The 16,063-nt window shown below is 40.2% G+C and overlaps 1 protein-coding gene across 1 annotated transcript in view; it reads right to left on the bottom strand.

Moving 5' to 3' along the window:
- MCTP2 (multiple C2 and transmembrane domain containing 2) overlaps positions 1–16,063 on the bottom strand; it is a 150,465-nt gene that overhangs the window by 54,774 nt on the left and 79,628 nt on the right. Inside the window, exons 11-14 of the mRNA XM_087972852.1 lie at positions 13,148–13,334; positions 11,819–11,912; positions 11,531–11,633; positions 9,719–9,821 (exon numbers count right to left, since the gene is read on the bottom strand). Coding sequence (XP_087828978.1) covers positions 9,719–9,821; positions 11,531–11,633; positions 11,819–11,912; positions 13,148–13,334 — 487 coding nt within the window. The remainder of the gene's footprint in view (positions 1–9,718; positions 9,822–11,530; positions 11,634–11,818; positions 11,913–13,147; positions 13,335–16,063) is intronic.

The raw sequence follows: 16,063 nt of genomic DNA, 5'->3' as shown, positions 1-16,063 counted from the left end.
AACAAAGAAAAGTGTCAAAAATAAGCTCAATAAAGCTGCTATTTATATCACCTTCAATGCATTTGCACAGCCAAAAAAGTGCAGAGAAGAGCAACGAGGATTAGTGGGCTGGAGGTTAAAACATATGGAGAACCATTGCAGGAACTGGCTGATCTAATGAAAAGAAGGACTAGAGGGGGCATCACAGCAGTGTTCCAATATTTAAGGGGCTGCCACAAAAAAGATGCAGTCAACCTATTCAAAGCACCTGAAGGCAGGACAAGAAGCAGTGGATGGAAACTAATCAAGGAGAGAAGCCACCTAGAAATAAGGAGAAATTTCCTAACAGTAAAACCAGTGGAACAGCTTGCCTTCAGAAGTTGTGGGTGCTGCATGACTGGAGGCTTTTAAGAAAAGACTCGACAGCCATTTGTCTGGAATGATATAGGGCAGTGATGGCTAACCTTTTCAGCACCAAGTGCCCAAAGCGTGCGCGCGCATCCCCAAAATGCAACATGTGTGTGACCCCACTCAGGCATGCATGACTCCCCCACATGCACCCCACCCCCACGCATTTGTGACCCCATGCATGCATGGCAGATACCCAAAGACCAACTGGCTGGTGGGAGGTGGGCGAGAATGCGTGGCAAAGCTGAGCTGGGGTGACAGCTTGCGTGCCCAGAGAGAGGGCTCTGCATGCCACCTCTGACACGCGTGCCATAGGTTCGCTATAATGGATATAGGGTCTCCTGCTTGAGCAAGGGGCTGGACTAAAAGACTTCCAAGGTCCCTTCCAGCTCTATGATTCTATTCTACTCTAGTCTAGTTTAGTCTACTCTGCTTTATTCTACTCTATTCTACTCTTCTCTACTCTACTCTATTCTACTCTATTCTACTCTTCTCTTCTCTGCTCTACTCTACTCTACTCTATTCTACTCTTCTCTGCTCTACTCTACTCTATTCTAGTCTTCTCTACTCTATTCTACTCTACTCTACTCTATTCTACTCTTCTCTACTCTACTCTACTCTATCTACCCTACTCTATTTTACTCTACTCTTCTCTACTCTACTCTATTCTACTCTATTCTACTCTTCTCTTCTCTACGTACTCTTCTCTACTCTATGTACTCTTCTCTACTCTATGTACTCTGCTCTACTCTCAAATCAAGCTTGCCTTAGAAGCTTGTTTTCAACTGCAAGCAAAATTGAAGTCCACACACATGTACAAGCTGCAAGAGGCAAGTTCATGAGATGAAGAGATAGTTAGGAAGATACTAGATTGTGCAGAAGTGGATAGTTTGACATTGAAAATTAAACGGAAAGAAGATGTAGAATATTATCAAACATGGAATCTCTTTTACCAATGGTTGGAAAAAGGGGTGGAGATTAAGAATGTAAATTTGTATTGTTAAGCACAGTAAATACCCAGACCACATGGTGTTTATTAAGCACTAAGAAATGCATTTAATAGAAAATCCTTTTTTTAAAAAAAAAAAAGAGGCAAGTTCATTATTTTCCTACCATGAAAGGAATGCACTCAACTTCAAGCCTAAAAACCATGTGCTATGCTCTGTTCAGGCAAGTCTAACTTTGGTTGCTTCCTCAAGGTCAAGCTCTAGTGCAGAGGTCTTCAAACTTGGGAAGTTTAAGACTTGTATACTTCAACTCCCAGAATCCCTCCTCCAGTCATGTTAGCTCAGGAATTCTGGGAGTTGAAGTCCACATGTCTTAAACTTGCCAAGTTTGAAGACCCTTGTTCTAGAGGTTGTGTTCTGTTCAAGGGCCACTTCTGTTTTTGTGTGGTACATTGTGGGTGCTGTAATCCTCAAAGCACAACAGTTACCCCAAATCCAGGAGCCTTCAATTCCACCCTCCCTCCGAGTATAATCCCCATGTAGATGCTGAATCTACAAAATCATAACTGGAAAAAATATTCACACCTACTTGAGAGACAAAATAAATACACATGACCAAAAATAAATGGATTCCTATAAATAGTTCGGTGTTGCCTGGAATATAAAATGTATTTCCAAGGTTCTAATTGGTTTGTTGGCTTCTGTTGTGCTAAATGGGAGGTTAGAAAAAAAAAACCAAACACCTATCTCAAACCATTTGGCTCATCAGGAAAGGTGGTTTTTGGCTTTTAAAAAATACGGGCGGAAAATAGACATTATACATGGTACAATAAGGATTGATTACACATTTGGTTTCTGCTCAGTCTCCCTCCCTTTTCAACTGCAGGCCCTGCTTTTTAAGATGGGAAATAACTCGATTCAAAATAACGTCACATGAAAGCTGTCACAGGATGGGGCGGGGGTGGGGGAATCATCCTTGGCAGAACAAAATACCGAAAGATGATTTTGAAATTGCAGCCCGCATTTTAAGATGCTTTCACAAAAGCCTCATTAAGTTTTAAGGAAGGAATATGTTAGGTTCAGCATCACACTGAACAGTTATGACTACCTGAGTTTATACAGTTTCAGGACAGGTGAGAATCTTCAGATCTCCCAGAATTTCCCAGCCAGCATGGCCATTGAAAACTACCTACGTGAAGGATGCTCAGATTACAGAAAGCTGTTCTAGTCTCTCCAATATGACAAATTAGAAGCTTAAGCAAGCTATTTAATAACAGAATAACAGAGTTGGAAGGGACCTGGTAGGTTATCTAGTCCAACCTCCCCCTCTCCCCGCTGGTCCAAGCAGGAGTCCCTACACCAAGGGTCTTCAAACTTGGCAAGTTTAAGACTTGTGGACTTCAACTCCCAGAATTCCTGAGCTAACATGGACTGGAGGAGGAATTCCGGGAGTTGTAAGTCCACAAATCTTAAAGCTGTCAAGTTTGAAGACCCCTGGAATAATTAGAGAAAGAGAGGTAGAATAGATAGAAAGAGAGATAAATAGAATAGATAGATAGAGGAAGAGAGAGAGAAAGATAGAATAGATAGAATAGACAGATAAAGAGAGGTAGAATAGAATAGAATAGAATAGAATAGAATAGAATAGAATAGAATAGAATAGAATAGAATAGAATAGAATAGAATAGAATAGAATAGAATAGACAGATTAAGGGTCTTCAAACTTGGCAAGTTTAAGACTTGTGGACTTCAACTCCCAGAATTCCTGAGCTAATGTGACTGGAGGAGGAATTCTGGGAATTGAAGTCCACAAGTCTTAAACTTGCCAAGTTTGAAGACCCTGCCCTACACCATTTCTGACAGATGGCAGTCCAGTCTCTTCTTGAAAGCTTCCAGAGATGAAGCTCCCACAACTTCTGTAGGCAACTTCTGTTCTGTTGGTTGATTATTCTCAGTTCTACAAGGATGTTTAGATGACTGGGGGAAAAAATATATACAAACCTTCTGAATATCTGGAGAAAAAAAACTAATATTCTTCATGTGAAGACTTGCGAACTGAATGTGTAAATGAAGATTCTATCATCCAGGCCAACAGTTATCTAAAAAAGGTTAAACCATGGCAACTGGAGCAAAGTTTATTCCAAACTGGACAAAACGCTATCCTCTCTAAACAGCCCTGCAGGACATCAAGCTTCAGGCCAGACTCTGCCCCAGCCTAACGGGTAGATTTGCTCAGCCATTTGTACAAAACCTGCCAGGTGAAATGGATGTGTGGGAATTCAGCACTACTAAGGAGAGCCATTGCTACATCTACCAAGCATCAACCCTATTGACCACTGGAGAATTTTAATAAAACGGGGAAAACGTTGGAGTCCCGATACTGAACAGGACGCTAAAAGGTCTTAGAGGGGAATGGCAGGGTTTGTGTTGTTCTAGTTTGCAAGAAAAACGAGTTGGCAACTTTTCTCCGTTTTTACACGCACACACACACACACACACACAGCATTTATTTACAGAAGTACATCTGGCTTCAATGCAGATGCAGCCTCCGTGGTTGAAAGCATGGCACACAATAGCTCCAGCAGAACTCGGGATTTGCCACCTCCGGATAGGACAAGGGAGGAGAGTTTTAACAGCTGCAAGGGATCATTGGCCGTTCTCTTATCTGAGCAGAAATTCATCATTGGGCCAACCCAGGAAATTGCTGTCCAAATGTTATGTACAAGTCCTCCCCCCCCACCACCACCACATTCTGTTTCCCGCCCCCTGGTTTCCTTCTGTGAATTATCAGCTGCAAGGAAATCTTGATGATGGTGCACGTAGATAATCACAGAAGGGTCAGCCGGTTTTTGAATGTTTCCAAACTACTTCCTTCAACATTAAGCAAAATAGAAGGGGGGTGTTAGAGAAAGAGGAGAGAAATATAACTTTCCCCTTGAGAAAGAATGTAATAATTAGCATTCAGTTGTGGATTCAGTGCGGATTCTGGGATTTGTCATGTAGTTCTAGGCTTTTCTAAACTTCTACCAGTTTAGAAAAAAAAAATATTCAGTGGTCTCAGTCACAGCAAATTATGGGGTTATAATTTTAAGTAAATTTCTACTTGCTAGGTACAATGCAGATTTTCAGTTTGGGTTAAGCTGATTGGGACAAAGAGATACAAGAAAGTAAAGTTCAGATCCTCATTTTATTGAAAAAAAATGCCATCAAACTGGCAATGCTCAGCCTTCTCTTTTAGTCTAGTAATTACTGCTATGGTAGCACAATCTCTACTCAAATTTACTTCCTTTCCTTTCCTTTCCTTTCCTTTCCTTTCCTTTCCTTTCCTTTCCTTTATTTATTTATTTATTTATTTATTTATTTATTTATTTATTTATTTATTTATTTATTTATTTATTATTTATTTATTTATTTATTTATTTATTTATTTATTTATTTTGTCAAGCGATTATAACATAACAGGTATAAGTATAAACGTAGTTATGAATGCATGAAATGGATACATATAAGAAAAATAAAAAGAAACAATAGGACAGGGATGGTAGGAACATTGGTGCGCTTATACACGCCCCCTACGGACCTCTTAGGAAAGGGGTGAGGTCAATAGTAGACAGTCTAAGGTTAAAGTTTTGGGGGTTTGGGGAAGAAACCACAAAGTCAGGTAGAGTATTTCTTTCCTTCCTTCATTTCCTTCATTCCATCCTTCCTTCCTTCCTCCCTTCCTCTTTCTTTTTCTTTCTTTCTTTTCCTCTCTTTTTCTTCTTTTTCTTTCTCCCTTCCTTCCTTCCTCCCTCCCTTTCTTTTTCTTTCTTTTTCTCTTTCTTTCCTCTCTCTTTTTCTCCCTTTTCTTCCTTCCTTCCTTTTTTCTTTTTCTTTCCTCTTTCTCTCTTTCTTCCCTTCACCTCCCTCCCTCCCTCCTTCCTTCCTTTCCTGTCATGCTCATAAGTGATACGAAGCTCCCTCGTATCATGATGCGATTATATCATTTTCCACATTGCATCCAACCAACCTGATCTAGTTACATCTGGACCAAAGCAGATCATCACCATCACTCTGTAGTCCAAAAGTAAATTCAGAAACTTCAATCCTTTCTTTTCACAAACCACCTTTTTCCCCAGTCAAGCTCCAGATGCAATAGAACAACAAACCCAGATATGCTGGGACTGCCTTTAACCACATATGTTAAAAAATCAACAGAATGCAGTAGCTCTCTGCTCCATCACTGTAACACAAGGAAGGCCTTTTTCCTTCCTCTTGTTTCAACAACCATTTGAGCACATTGTTCACCGGGGATGTGTAAAACACACCAATTCCAGATCGTTCTGCTCTCAGATTGGTCGAGTTTTGCACATTGCTATTCTTTGCTCCATTTGCTAGGACCCACCAAAGCACAAATAAAGGAAGATGAGAATTGGATCTAGTCTCAGGCAACCAGCTGGCCGGCCTTGAAATATTAATTTATTTACTTATTTTATTTCAAACCCATCCACTATCCAGATTTCTCAAAGCAGATTACAAAGTGACTAGAATCATTAAAAGGTTTTGGAAATATTTGAAAAAAAAAAAGATTCAAAGATTCAAACAATGAAACCAAGGCAAAGCAATAAATAGTCCAAGTCTACTATTCCAATGTAAAAACAAAAACAGAACAACTCTGATCTTTTACAATTTATACACTAGTGTGATTGTCCTCCTCCAATATTTGAGTGTAGGACAGGAACTAAACATTAAGTTCAATTCAACTAGTAAATTGTCTAAGAAGGAGAGGAATGTTTTAGTTTTGTGCTAGAACAAAAAAGTTTATTGCTAATTTTAATCCGTCTTTTCCACTTACTGTGTTTTAATTCTGTGTTTTTGGTTTTAAAATTATGTTAGCCACTTGGGAGTACTCCCTAGATCAGAAAAGCATCTATTAAGGAAGCAAAATAATGCAGATACTCCTCATCTCACGACCCCAATTCGTATCAGAATTTCAGTTGATAAGCAATATGATTCTTAAGCGAGACACACCAATTTTACAAACTTTTTTTTGTGCAGTCATCCTGCAAATCATACAATCATGAAGAAAATCCAGCTTGCCAATTGCCTAGCAACTAAATTTTGATTACATGACTGGGGGTGGGGGGATGCTACAATGGTTGCAAGTGTGAGGACAGGTTGTGCGTCTCTTTTTTCGGTCCCTTCCTAACTTTGAACAATTGCAAAACGAATGGTCGTAAGTTGTAAGGACTGACTGTAATTAAATAAATGTCATCCAAAATTTTGCAATCAGGCCCTACTTCTCTAGACACCTCTAAGTTCCCTGGAGAGGCTCATCAGGCAGAAGGTATTCCTTGAGATAATCTAGCCTCAGGCTCTTTTTGGGCTTTAGAAGAAGGACAGAATCAATATCACTTGAATTGTTAGTAGCATTTTATAAAGCCTTAACAAGACCACACTTAGAATACTGCATCCAGCTTGGGTCACCATATTGTAAAAAAAAGATGTAGAGACTCTGGAAAGAGTGCAGGCTAAAACATATGAAGAACGGTAGCAGGAATTGGGTTTGTCTAGACTAGTGAAAAGAAGGACAAAGGCTGAATGATAGAAATGTTCCAATATTTGAGGGACTGCCGCAAAGAAAAGAGAGTCAAGCTATTCTCCAAAGCACCTGAAGGCAGGACAAGAAGAAATGGGTGGAAATTAATCAAGGAGAGAACCAACCTAGAAATAAGGAGAAATTTCCTGACAGTAAGAACAATTGACCAGTGGAATGTCTTGACTTCAGAAGTTTTGGGTGGTCCATCAACTTTTAAGGAGAGACTGGACAAGAATGACGTAGGGTCCAAGGTCCCTTCCAACTCTGTTATTCTCTTATTTTGTTAAACCAAGTCTTTCAACTAAACCAGAAATGTGCCGTGATATTATTATTTTTTTTAACATATCAGCTACACAAGAGAGAGAGAGAGAGACAGAGAGAGAGAGAGAGAGAGAGAGAGAGAGAGAGAGAGAGAGAGAGAGAGAGAGAGAGAGAGAGAGAAGAAAGAAAGAAGAGAAAGAAAGAAAGAAAGAAAGAAAGAAAGAAAGAAAGAAAGAAAGAAAGAAAGAAAGAAAGAAAGAAAGAAAGAAAGAAAGGGTGAAAATTAACATTCTCCTTCAATTTCTCCGTATCCAGCCCATGGACCATCTCCCTCCCTCTCACAGCCCCATTCGGGAAATTGTGAGGGGCTCTTGACAAACGTCTATAAAATCAAGAGGAAAGGGGAGGGAATTGAGATCTAACATACCCCTGTCAAACTCACACAGCCGGCTGCCTCTCACACAAGCCATTTGGCAAACACTAGCTCTCCAGGAGACCAGCTGCTCATGCTGTTCCCGTCCAGCAGCATCAGGGATATGAGGATTTGGGGAGAAATTAACAGAGTCATCAAAAATTGAATAAAAGATGTTAAGGAGTTGTTCCTTCCCTGTAAACATCAAACGGTTCGGCGCACGACGCGAGCTTTGATAACCATTCCAAAAAAAAAAAAACACGCAAGTAAACATTGGAGAGCTTGAAATATGAAAGAATAGGATCAAAAAGAGAATTATATCTATATATGCTTTTTTTTTTAAAAAAGAAGAGATTAAACCAAGATATTTTGGGAAAGGATTGGCCTGCCTTGAAGAACAGAGTCTGAAGGGTCCTGTATTCATGGCTGAGGGGGGGAAAACTACCTCAGCAACTTTCAGACATATAAAGTACATATAAATGTATCTTCGGAGGCAGCTGTTTCTGACAATAGTGAGATATGAACATCTACCTGCTAGTCTTCAAAATGTGCTGTGGGATATCTCCTAATTTTAAAAGTATAAGTTGCTCTTCAAAAGAAATTTCCCCAGCCTGCCTTAGAAAAACAGTTTTAAAGGACAGTCTAAAGGAAAAGAAATGGAAAACTGGGGAACAGGCAGCTGAAAATATAGATGTGGAAAGAATAATAAGTTTAAAGTGGCTCAAAAGTCAAAAGGAGCATTGCCATGAAGCTGCACATTTTCAGATTCCTTTGAAAGCAAATTCTCTGCAATTAAAAACAGAGAAGGTTTTAAAGCTACGTTAAAAGCTATGAAAGTTGAGAAAAGGAACTGTAACTTTCCTTCAGGCCACCTTGGGCAGCTGCTGATATGGTTTAATTAAAGAGGAGGACTTAATAAAGCTCTCTGGCAAAAGATGCTACAAGCGTTTTCCTCACTTAAAAAAAATAAATTCAGAAGTAGCCTTAATTAGAAAACGGAAGAAGAAATGCTAACCCAGTTTTATCAGTGTGTCTTCAGACAGGTTCTTTGGTGTCCCGAGTCTGGAAGTTGAGTCAGGGCAACTGGACTTATTAGTTTTGGTTGGTTTGAAATGTTTTGCTGTTTATCAAAGTAGATTCTTAGAACACAGAATATAGAATAACAGAGTATGGGAGGGACCTTGGAGGTCATCTAGAACCAAGGAGAAATTCTTGGCTTCTTAGAATACATGTAGAATGTAGAACATGGAAGGGACTTGGAGGTCATTCTAGAACTAAGGAGAAATTTCCTAACAGTGCAAACAGTCAAGCAGTGGAACAGCTTGCGTTTAGAAGTTGCAGGAGCTCCATCACTGGAGGTTTTAAAGAAGGGACTGGACAACCACTTGTCTGGAATGCTATAGGGTTCCCTGACTAAGCAGGGGATTGTCTTCCAAAGTCCCTTCCAACTCTGTTATTCTGCATTCTGTCTTCTTCACAGGGAAAAGTACTCCAGAAGAGTTTTGCAGCTGTATTAAACTATGCAATTACCAGAAGGACAATAGGGTTCCCATATGAAATTAAGCTTAAGTTGCAAGCACAGAAAGCAAACCAAACACCCCATCCAAAACCTAATCAAGAAGCACAACTGACCCAGATTTGACTCACAGAACACAATGCATACGAATTGCCTTTGGTCCCCTCGAAATGCTACATCTGCTTTGAATCTGAACAAACACTGAAAGTACCTAGAAAATAAGCTCGACTAATTAAGGCTTACCCTGGAGAAAAGAGTGTGCCTGTTTGCACACCCCTGCACACACCCAACAGTGAAGTAGGCAAGAGAGTAAACAAAACAAGATACAGAAATATGTTCTCAAGGAAATGCTTCATAGATGAATCAAAAGCTGCGGCCAGGATTCCTGCCTTCCTTGTACACACACAGAGAGAACATGATTGCAGAATGTGCAGAATGATTGAAAGAGAACCGTGCCTACAAGGTAAAGGATTATTGCAATGCCAACATCAAGACAGGGCTATTTTTCTTTCTGCGCACATCGTTGCAGGAGGAGAAGGCAGCAGCCCTGTCCCATGGAGGCCATTAAGGCTGAGCTGATGTATGGCGCCAAAGCAGAGAGGAAAAAAATAACTTACAGACAGCAAAGGGATGGCAACTTTTCCAAGAAAGTCAGGCGGCTTATCTCCATCTTCATCAAACACCATGACTTCCAGAACGTCGTGAATGTCTTTAATAGGGCTGGAAAGAGATGGGCAGAATTAGCCATAGAAAGAAAGAGCTAAGCATTCGGTAATTAAGTTGCGATGGCTTTGAGGTGTTAAAACGTGGGTTTAGAGCAGATGCAACCCCTCAGCCTACAAGTTGAACATGGATCCAATCACATTAGTTTTACTGCAAATCGTGGGGATGGAGGCGACTTGGGAGATGGCCTAACAACTCGTTTCTCTGCTCGCTGTTAAATCTGCGACGCAAACTTACCCTCCAGCAAGCCTTCCAAACTGGTTGCCTTTCAAGATAACTCAGGACTATCGCTCCCATAATCCGCCCCCCACCCCACTGTGGGGGAACTCTGGAAATCATAGTCCCAACATAGGTGGAAGGTATGTTTAAGAAAGCAACGTGACCATAAACCCTGCTGTCATCTACCCAACGTTGGTTTTAGTGCTTTAAATCAGCAGTCCCCAAGCTTCGTGGCTTGGAGGCCCAGCGTGGGGGGGAAGAGGGGAAACCAAACCGTGTGAGCAGCGGGCCGACACACACAGCTCAAGTTGTGCAAGCAGTGGGCTGGCAGTCACATGCATGTGGGTGCAGCTTGTGCAAGTTGAGCTGCATGCATGGGTATCCACCACTCAAGCGGCCCAGTTACAAATAGACCACGCCCCAGTAATGAACCATGGCTCAGGGGTTTGGGGACCCTGCTTTAAAAGAAGTCAAGTTCATTTTATTTGACATGATCTGCACTATTCCCAGGTTCCTAATATCCTATGAATTCCACCACTGCTTACAGCCTCTCTACTCTTTGGGTTTATGCTGTTTCTTGCAAACCTTCTCCTTTGAGTCTTCTTTCAAGAGGGCTGCCTAAGTACTCAACTAAATACTTCTAATTTTTTCCTTGTAACTTGAAGTATACTATAGCATTCTTTTTTCCAACATTTCTTCCAGCAGGGATACAAGCATGAACTTGCCATCGGTCATGATGGAATCGATGAGTTGGGAGAACTGCCATTTAGCCATCAAGTTCTGCCTCTTCTCAGTGGACCATGTTCCTAGCAGCCAACAGGTCACTGAGAATGGACTACCTCTCTAGATGATTCTACCACCTCCTCTGCTAAAGGTTTCCCTGACTACCTTGCTAATTGTTCATATTTATGTTATCTGGGTTCAAAGGTGAGTGTGCAAAGAAGCATCTTGAAGTAATTAACCCATTTAGTTTAAGACTAATTAAGAGGAAAAACTATTAAGATGATAAACATATAAATTCTAGACTGATAAAGCAGAATATTTTTAACTGAGGGTTGAAATGAGGGGTCCTTGGTGCTCTTTGAGCTTGGTGGTTTTCTTTCAGATGTTTTATGATCCAACTAGGTAACATCATCAGTTTGAGTTGACTGACGTTACCTGGTTTGGGTAATGAAACATCTGCAAGAAAACAACCAAGCTCAGAGAGCACCAAGGACCCCTCAAATTCTAGACTGTGGGTAAATGTCATAATTCTTTTCAAAATAAAATATAACACACTGCTTTTGGATTTAAAGTACAGATGCTCTGGAGAAGGTATGTCTTAAACTCAATAATAAAATCTGTTATATTTTGAAAGTACCTACATGTCCCTCCACCTCCTTTCCCAAGATTGGTTCCTACTAGGTAAGGTTAGCTCTTTCTTGGCAAATCTAAGAAATATGCCAGTCATCCCTCTCATCCAGAATTTCAGTTGCAAATCTACTTACAAAGTAAAGACCTGATTCCATTCTGGGTTGAGGTTTTTGTAAACAGTATAACTCTGAAGTCTGCTGTTCCCTAATTCCAAGACGCAGAAGGGATCGCTTTTGCCTACAGAAAGAAACCAAAAAATATTACGTTCAAGAATTTTTTTTTTTCAATGAAAAGAAGCTTGCTGATATTCTAGCTTCTTGAGAGATTCTCCTCTTTGTTTCAGACCCTCCTTTATAGAATTGCATTTATGTGAGATTTAAGCCATGCTGAAGAGAGTGAAAGAGAAACAAAACAATATATACCTGAAAAATCTGCAGCTAACAGATCAACCGCTTTTAAAAGTTTGACTTGCAAAAAACCAATATCCTTCATGTTTTGGAAAGAGTTCCTAAAACTCTGAAAAGAAAATAATTGTTAGAAAAATAATGTTTTGCAAGTTTTTAATTTATGTTTGATGTGTCAGCTTTGAAGAGCACATTTTTCTCAAGTCCAAATAACCAGTTAATTAAGGAAGCCTCATATTAAGTCCTTTTGATTCTTCTGATACTTTTTTGTAACACACTGGTTCCTTAAATAAGAAACTCATGTCTGATTTCCTACTAGTGCACAGTACCATTAAATACTTATAACTATGTTTAAATATAATGTACTGTTTGCAAACATTGTAAATCCAAATGAGAAATGTACACATATGTATATATCCATGTGTATGTGTTTGCATATACATTTTATTTGTGTGTGTTTGTGTGTGCGCATATGGATGAATGGATAGATGAGATAGATTGATAGATATAAATGGATGGAAAGGAGGAGGAGGAGGAGGAGGAGGAGGAGGAGGAGGAGGAGGAGGAGGAGGAGGAGGAGGAGGAGGAGGAGGAGGAGGAGGAAGCACAGGATAGATGGATGGATGGATGGATAGATAGATAGATAGATAGATAGATAGATAGATAGATAGATAGATAGATAGATAGATAGATAGATAGATAATCCTAACTCTATACGCACTGGAACAGAAATTATAGACCTGTCTTTTAGCTGAAGGCAATAATCTGTGTTCACAGAACTCTGTGCTCTTTTGTTTTATCATTTCCCCCTTCCTTTACTCTAAAAAAGTGACTAAACACTAAAGTAACTTTTGAGTAAGGTTCCATTTTTTTATTATATAACTTGTAGCAATGACACAGAAGTGCTTGCCCACTCTCCTTGGTCCTGCTTGATTCTTGAGAACATTCAAGATGAGTTGGAGGTTGCATTTGGATTGGCAAAAATGGCTGTCAGATTTTCTATGCCATTATTTTTATTTTTATTTATTTATATATTGGAGTTTGTCAAACAAAAACTAGAACGAGAATAAGAGAATAAAAATACAATGACAGGGACGATAGGCACGTTAGTGTACTTAGGCACGCCCCCATTACTGACCCCTTAATTTTCACATGAACCTTTGACTCAAGAGGTAGAATCCAAAGCTGCAAGACGATGGATGGAGCACCCAAATGCCCCTTTTGTACCCGCTAAGGGAGGTAAGGCCTTGATCACAGTGCCATGCCTGCCAGACTGCCTCTGTTTCTGTGGATATCCCTGCTTCAAAAGAAAGTGGGGAGGGGGGAAATAACCATCCAGAGACTCACATAACGCTGGACGATCTGCTTTCTTTCACTGGGGTCTCCCAGAGGGCACACGCACAAATCAGAGATGGACACCCCTAAGCAAGGTGCCACGGAGATCACCATCATCAAGAAGCCAGGCTGTTTCTCCAGAGGCAATTCCAAAAAGTTGGCTTGTTTTTGAGAGAGTCCCTCAACATCAACTTTGCATCTAAACCATTGGAAGGCAAAAAGAAAACACAGTCACTTCCATACCTGACATCATCATGGTCATCCCTCCATACAAGGCGCTGGGTGCTATACAATGTTCAACATCGGATGGAGGGTTAAGAATTTTATATATATATTTTTAAATATATTTGTTGGTTTTTTTTTTTTTTGTTTTTGGGTTTTTTTTTGTTTTTTTTTTTTTTTGGTTTTTTTTTTTTTTTTTTTGTATGTGTTTGGGGTTTGGGGGGGTTCTTTTTTTTTTTTTTTGTTGTTGTTTTTTTTTTTTTTTGGGGTGTGGTGTGTTGGTTTTTTTTTTTATATATATTTTATTGAACTTTCCCACATTAAAAAAAAAACTCATAGACAATCTTCACAGTATTGTGACATCAACATTTCCATTTGGGTCAATATACATATTTACATTAATTTTTATTCCTACTCTCTAACCAATTATACCATTTCTCCCAGACCGTATAGTATTCCTTATCTTCTCTATCTTGCAATTGGAATGTGAGTTTGACTGTTTCTGCGCAATCCATTATTTTCTTCATTATCATGCTATCAGGGGGGATGGTATCGAATTTCCAACTCTGTGTGTAAGCGATTCTCGCCGCTGTCAGTATATGTATTATAATATATTTCATTTCTTTCGTATATACTCCTCTAATTATTCCAAGGAGAGACATTTCAGGTTTGAGTTCAGTTTGGGAACCAGTGATTTCCAGCAGCCATTTTCTTATTTTATTCCAATATTTTCTTGCTTTGGGGCAAGACCACCACATATGAAAGAAGGTGCCTTGTTTGTATTTGCATTTCCAGCATTCTGGACTCATGTTTCTGTAAATTTTGGGCAATCTTGCCAGTGCTAGATGTCAACAGAATTTATAATGTTTGCTGAAGCCCTCCAAGAAATAGTTACAACTTTTCCACTTCAAAGGACGCAACTAATTTTGCCTTTCTGCCCCAAAATTGGTAGTTCCTTTAATGTCTATGAAGACTCTCAATCATCCAGGTCATGGTTGTCCCAACGGTGCTTTTACCAAAAGGCAACTGGACTTTATTGGGGGAGGGGGGTTTCTCTTGAAAAGATTTTGCTTCTCATCCAAGAAGCTTCTTCAGTTCTTGGAGGAGAAGCAAAACTTTTTCAAGGAAAAGAAGCTGCCTTTTGGAAAAAGTACTGTTGGGATGGTTTCTTTAATCCATGTACCCAAAACATTTCTTGCAGAAAAATGCACCCCTGAATAAACTCTGTTTAAGAAAGGAGTGCTCAAAAAGAATTAGAGACATTTAAAGAGCCGAGTTCTTTAATCAGGAACATTGTAAGAATCAAATTAGGGAAGATTCCTGTGCAAAGAACAATATTTTTTTTTTATATTAAGAACAAATAACCAAATCAAGAGAACTGACATTCAATATTACACCTCTGCAGATAAACTTCCAAGAAACATCATGGCTGAAAAATGGATGCATTGTGTTTGAACAAACTCTTTAAAAACTTTTAAGAATGGATGGGCCCTTATTTTGAGGCAGATCATCAAGCGGGACCTAATTTGTCTAGTTTGATGAAAAGAAGGACCCAGGGTGACATGATAGCAGTGTTCCGATATCTCAGAGGCTGCCCCAAAGAAGAGGGAGTCAAGCTATTCTCCAAAGCACCTGAAGGCAGAATAACAAGCAATGGGTGGAAACTAATCAAGGAGAGAAGCAACCTGGAACTAAGGAGACATTTCCGGACAGTTAAAACAATAATCAGTGGAACAACTTGTGTTCAGAATTTATGGGTACTCTCTTTTAAGAAGAGACTGAACACCCATTTGTCTGAAATCACATAGAGCAGTGGTCGCCAACCAGTGGGCCGGGGACCACTAGTGGTCCGTGAGAAAATTTTGGTGATCTGTAGAGAAATGACACTCTCAAAGCCATTAATCCAGGCTGCATGGGAACACATGGCCCGCGGGAACACAAGGCTTGCATCCCTTGCATTGTGAACAACATGAGGTAGTGAGGGGAGGGGTAAAGAGCGGATGGGGGAACTTGCCCAACTCACCCCACGCACCTGGCCTGGCCACTGGGCTGCTTCTTTCCACTTCTTTCTTCTGCTTTTGGCTGCATGCAAGGAAAGCAGCAAAGGTCTTTCTTTCTCTCCCCCAAACTCCACTAGAAATGAGTCTTTGGGACCCTGCAAGGCATCCTACTCCAAGAGGCTGCGCCAGCATGACAAGTCTCACAAAGACTCATTTCTGGTGGAATTTGGGGGAGAGAAAGAAAGACTTCTGCTGCTTCTGCTGCTTTCCTTGCATGAAGCCAAAAGTCTCTCCCTCTCCCTCCCAATGAGAACAGAGCTGGAGAGGGTATCCTGTGATCCCAAATAAAGAACGATCGATCGGTAGAAAAACAGGGTGGGGAATTTTCCTGCAGCCTTTTGGGGGTTTTTTCCCAGGGTCTCTGGTCTGCGGGATTTAAAATTATGAGTTTGGTGGTCCCTGAGATCCAAAAGGTTGGCGACCCCTGACATACAGTCTATGTCATATATGCTCATCTTTCCACCCCAACACCATTTCTTCCTCCCGAGGAAGACTCCAGGGAACAAACATATGGTGTTGTGGAAAGTTGGATCTGATCACTTGCAGAAAGATTATGAAATTGCAGAACGGATCTAAAATAAGGCTTGTGAGGCTCACAATAGTTCTGGCTATTTGATTCCCAAAAAGAAATTCATCTCTAGCCACT

The sequence above is a fragment of the Notechis scutatus genome, chromosome 11, assembly GCF_049901735.1.
Source record: "Notechis scutatus isolate UNSWTSFEM ecotype Mainland chromosome 11, rNotScu1.2, whole genome shotgun sequence".
Classification (NCBI taxonomy): Eukaryota; Metazoa; Chordata; class Lepidosauria; order Squamata; family Elapidae; genus Notechis; species Notechis scutatus.
This window is presented reverse-complemented; position numbering and strand designations above follow the sequence as displayed.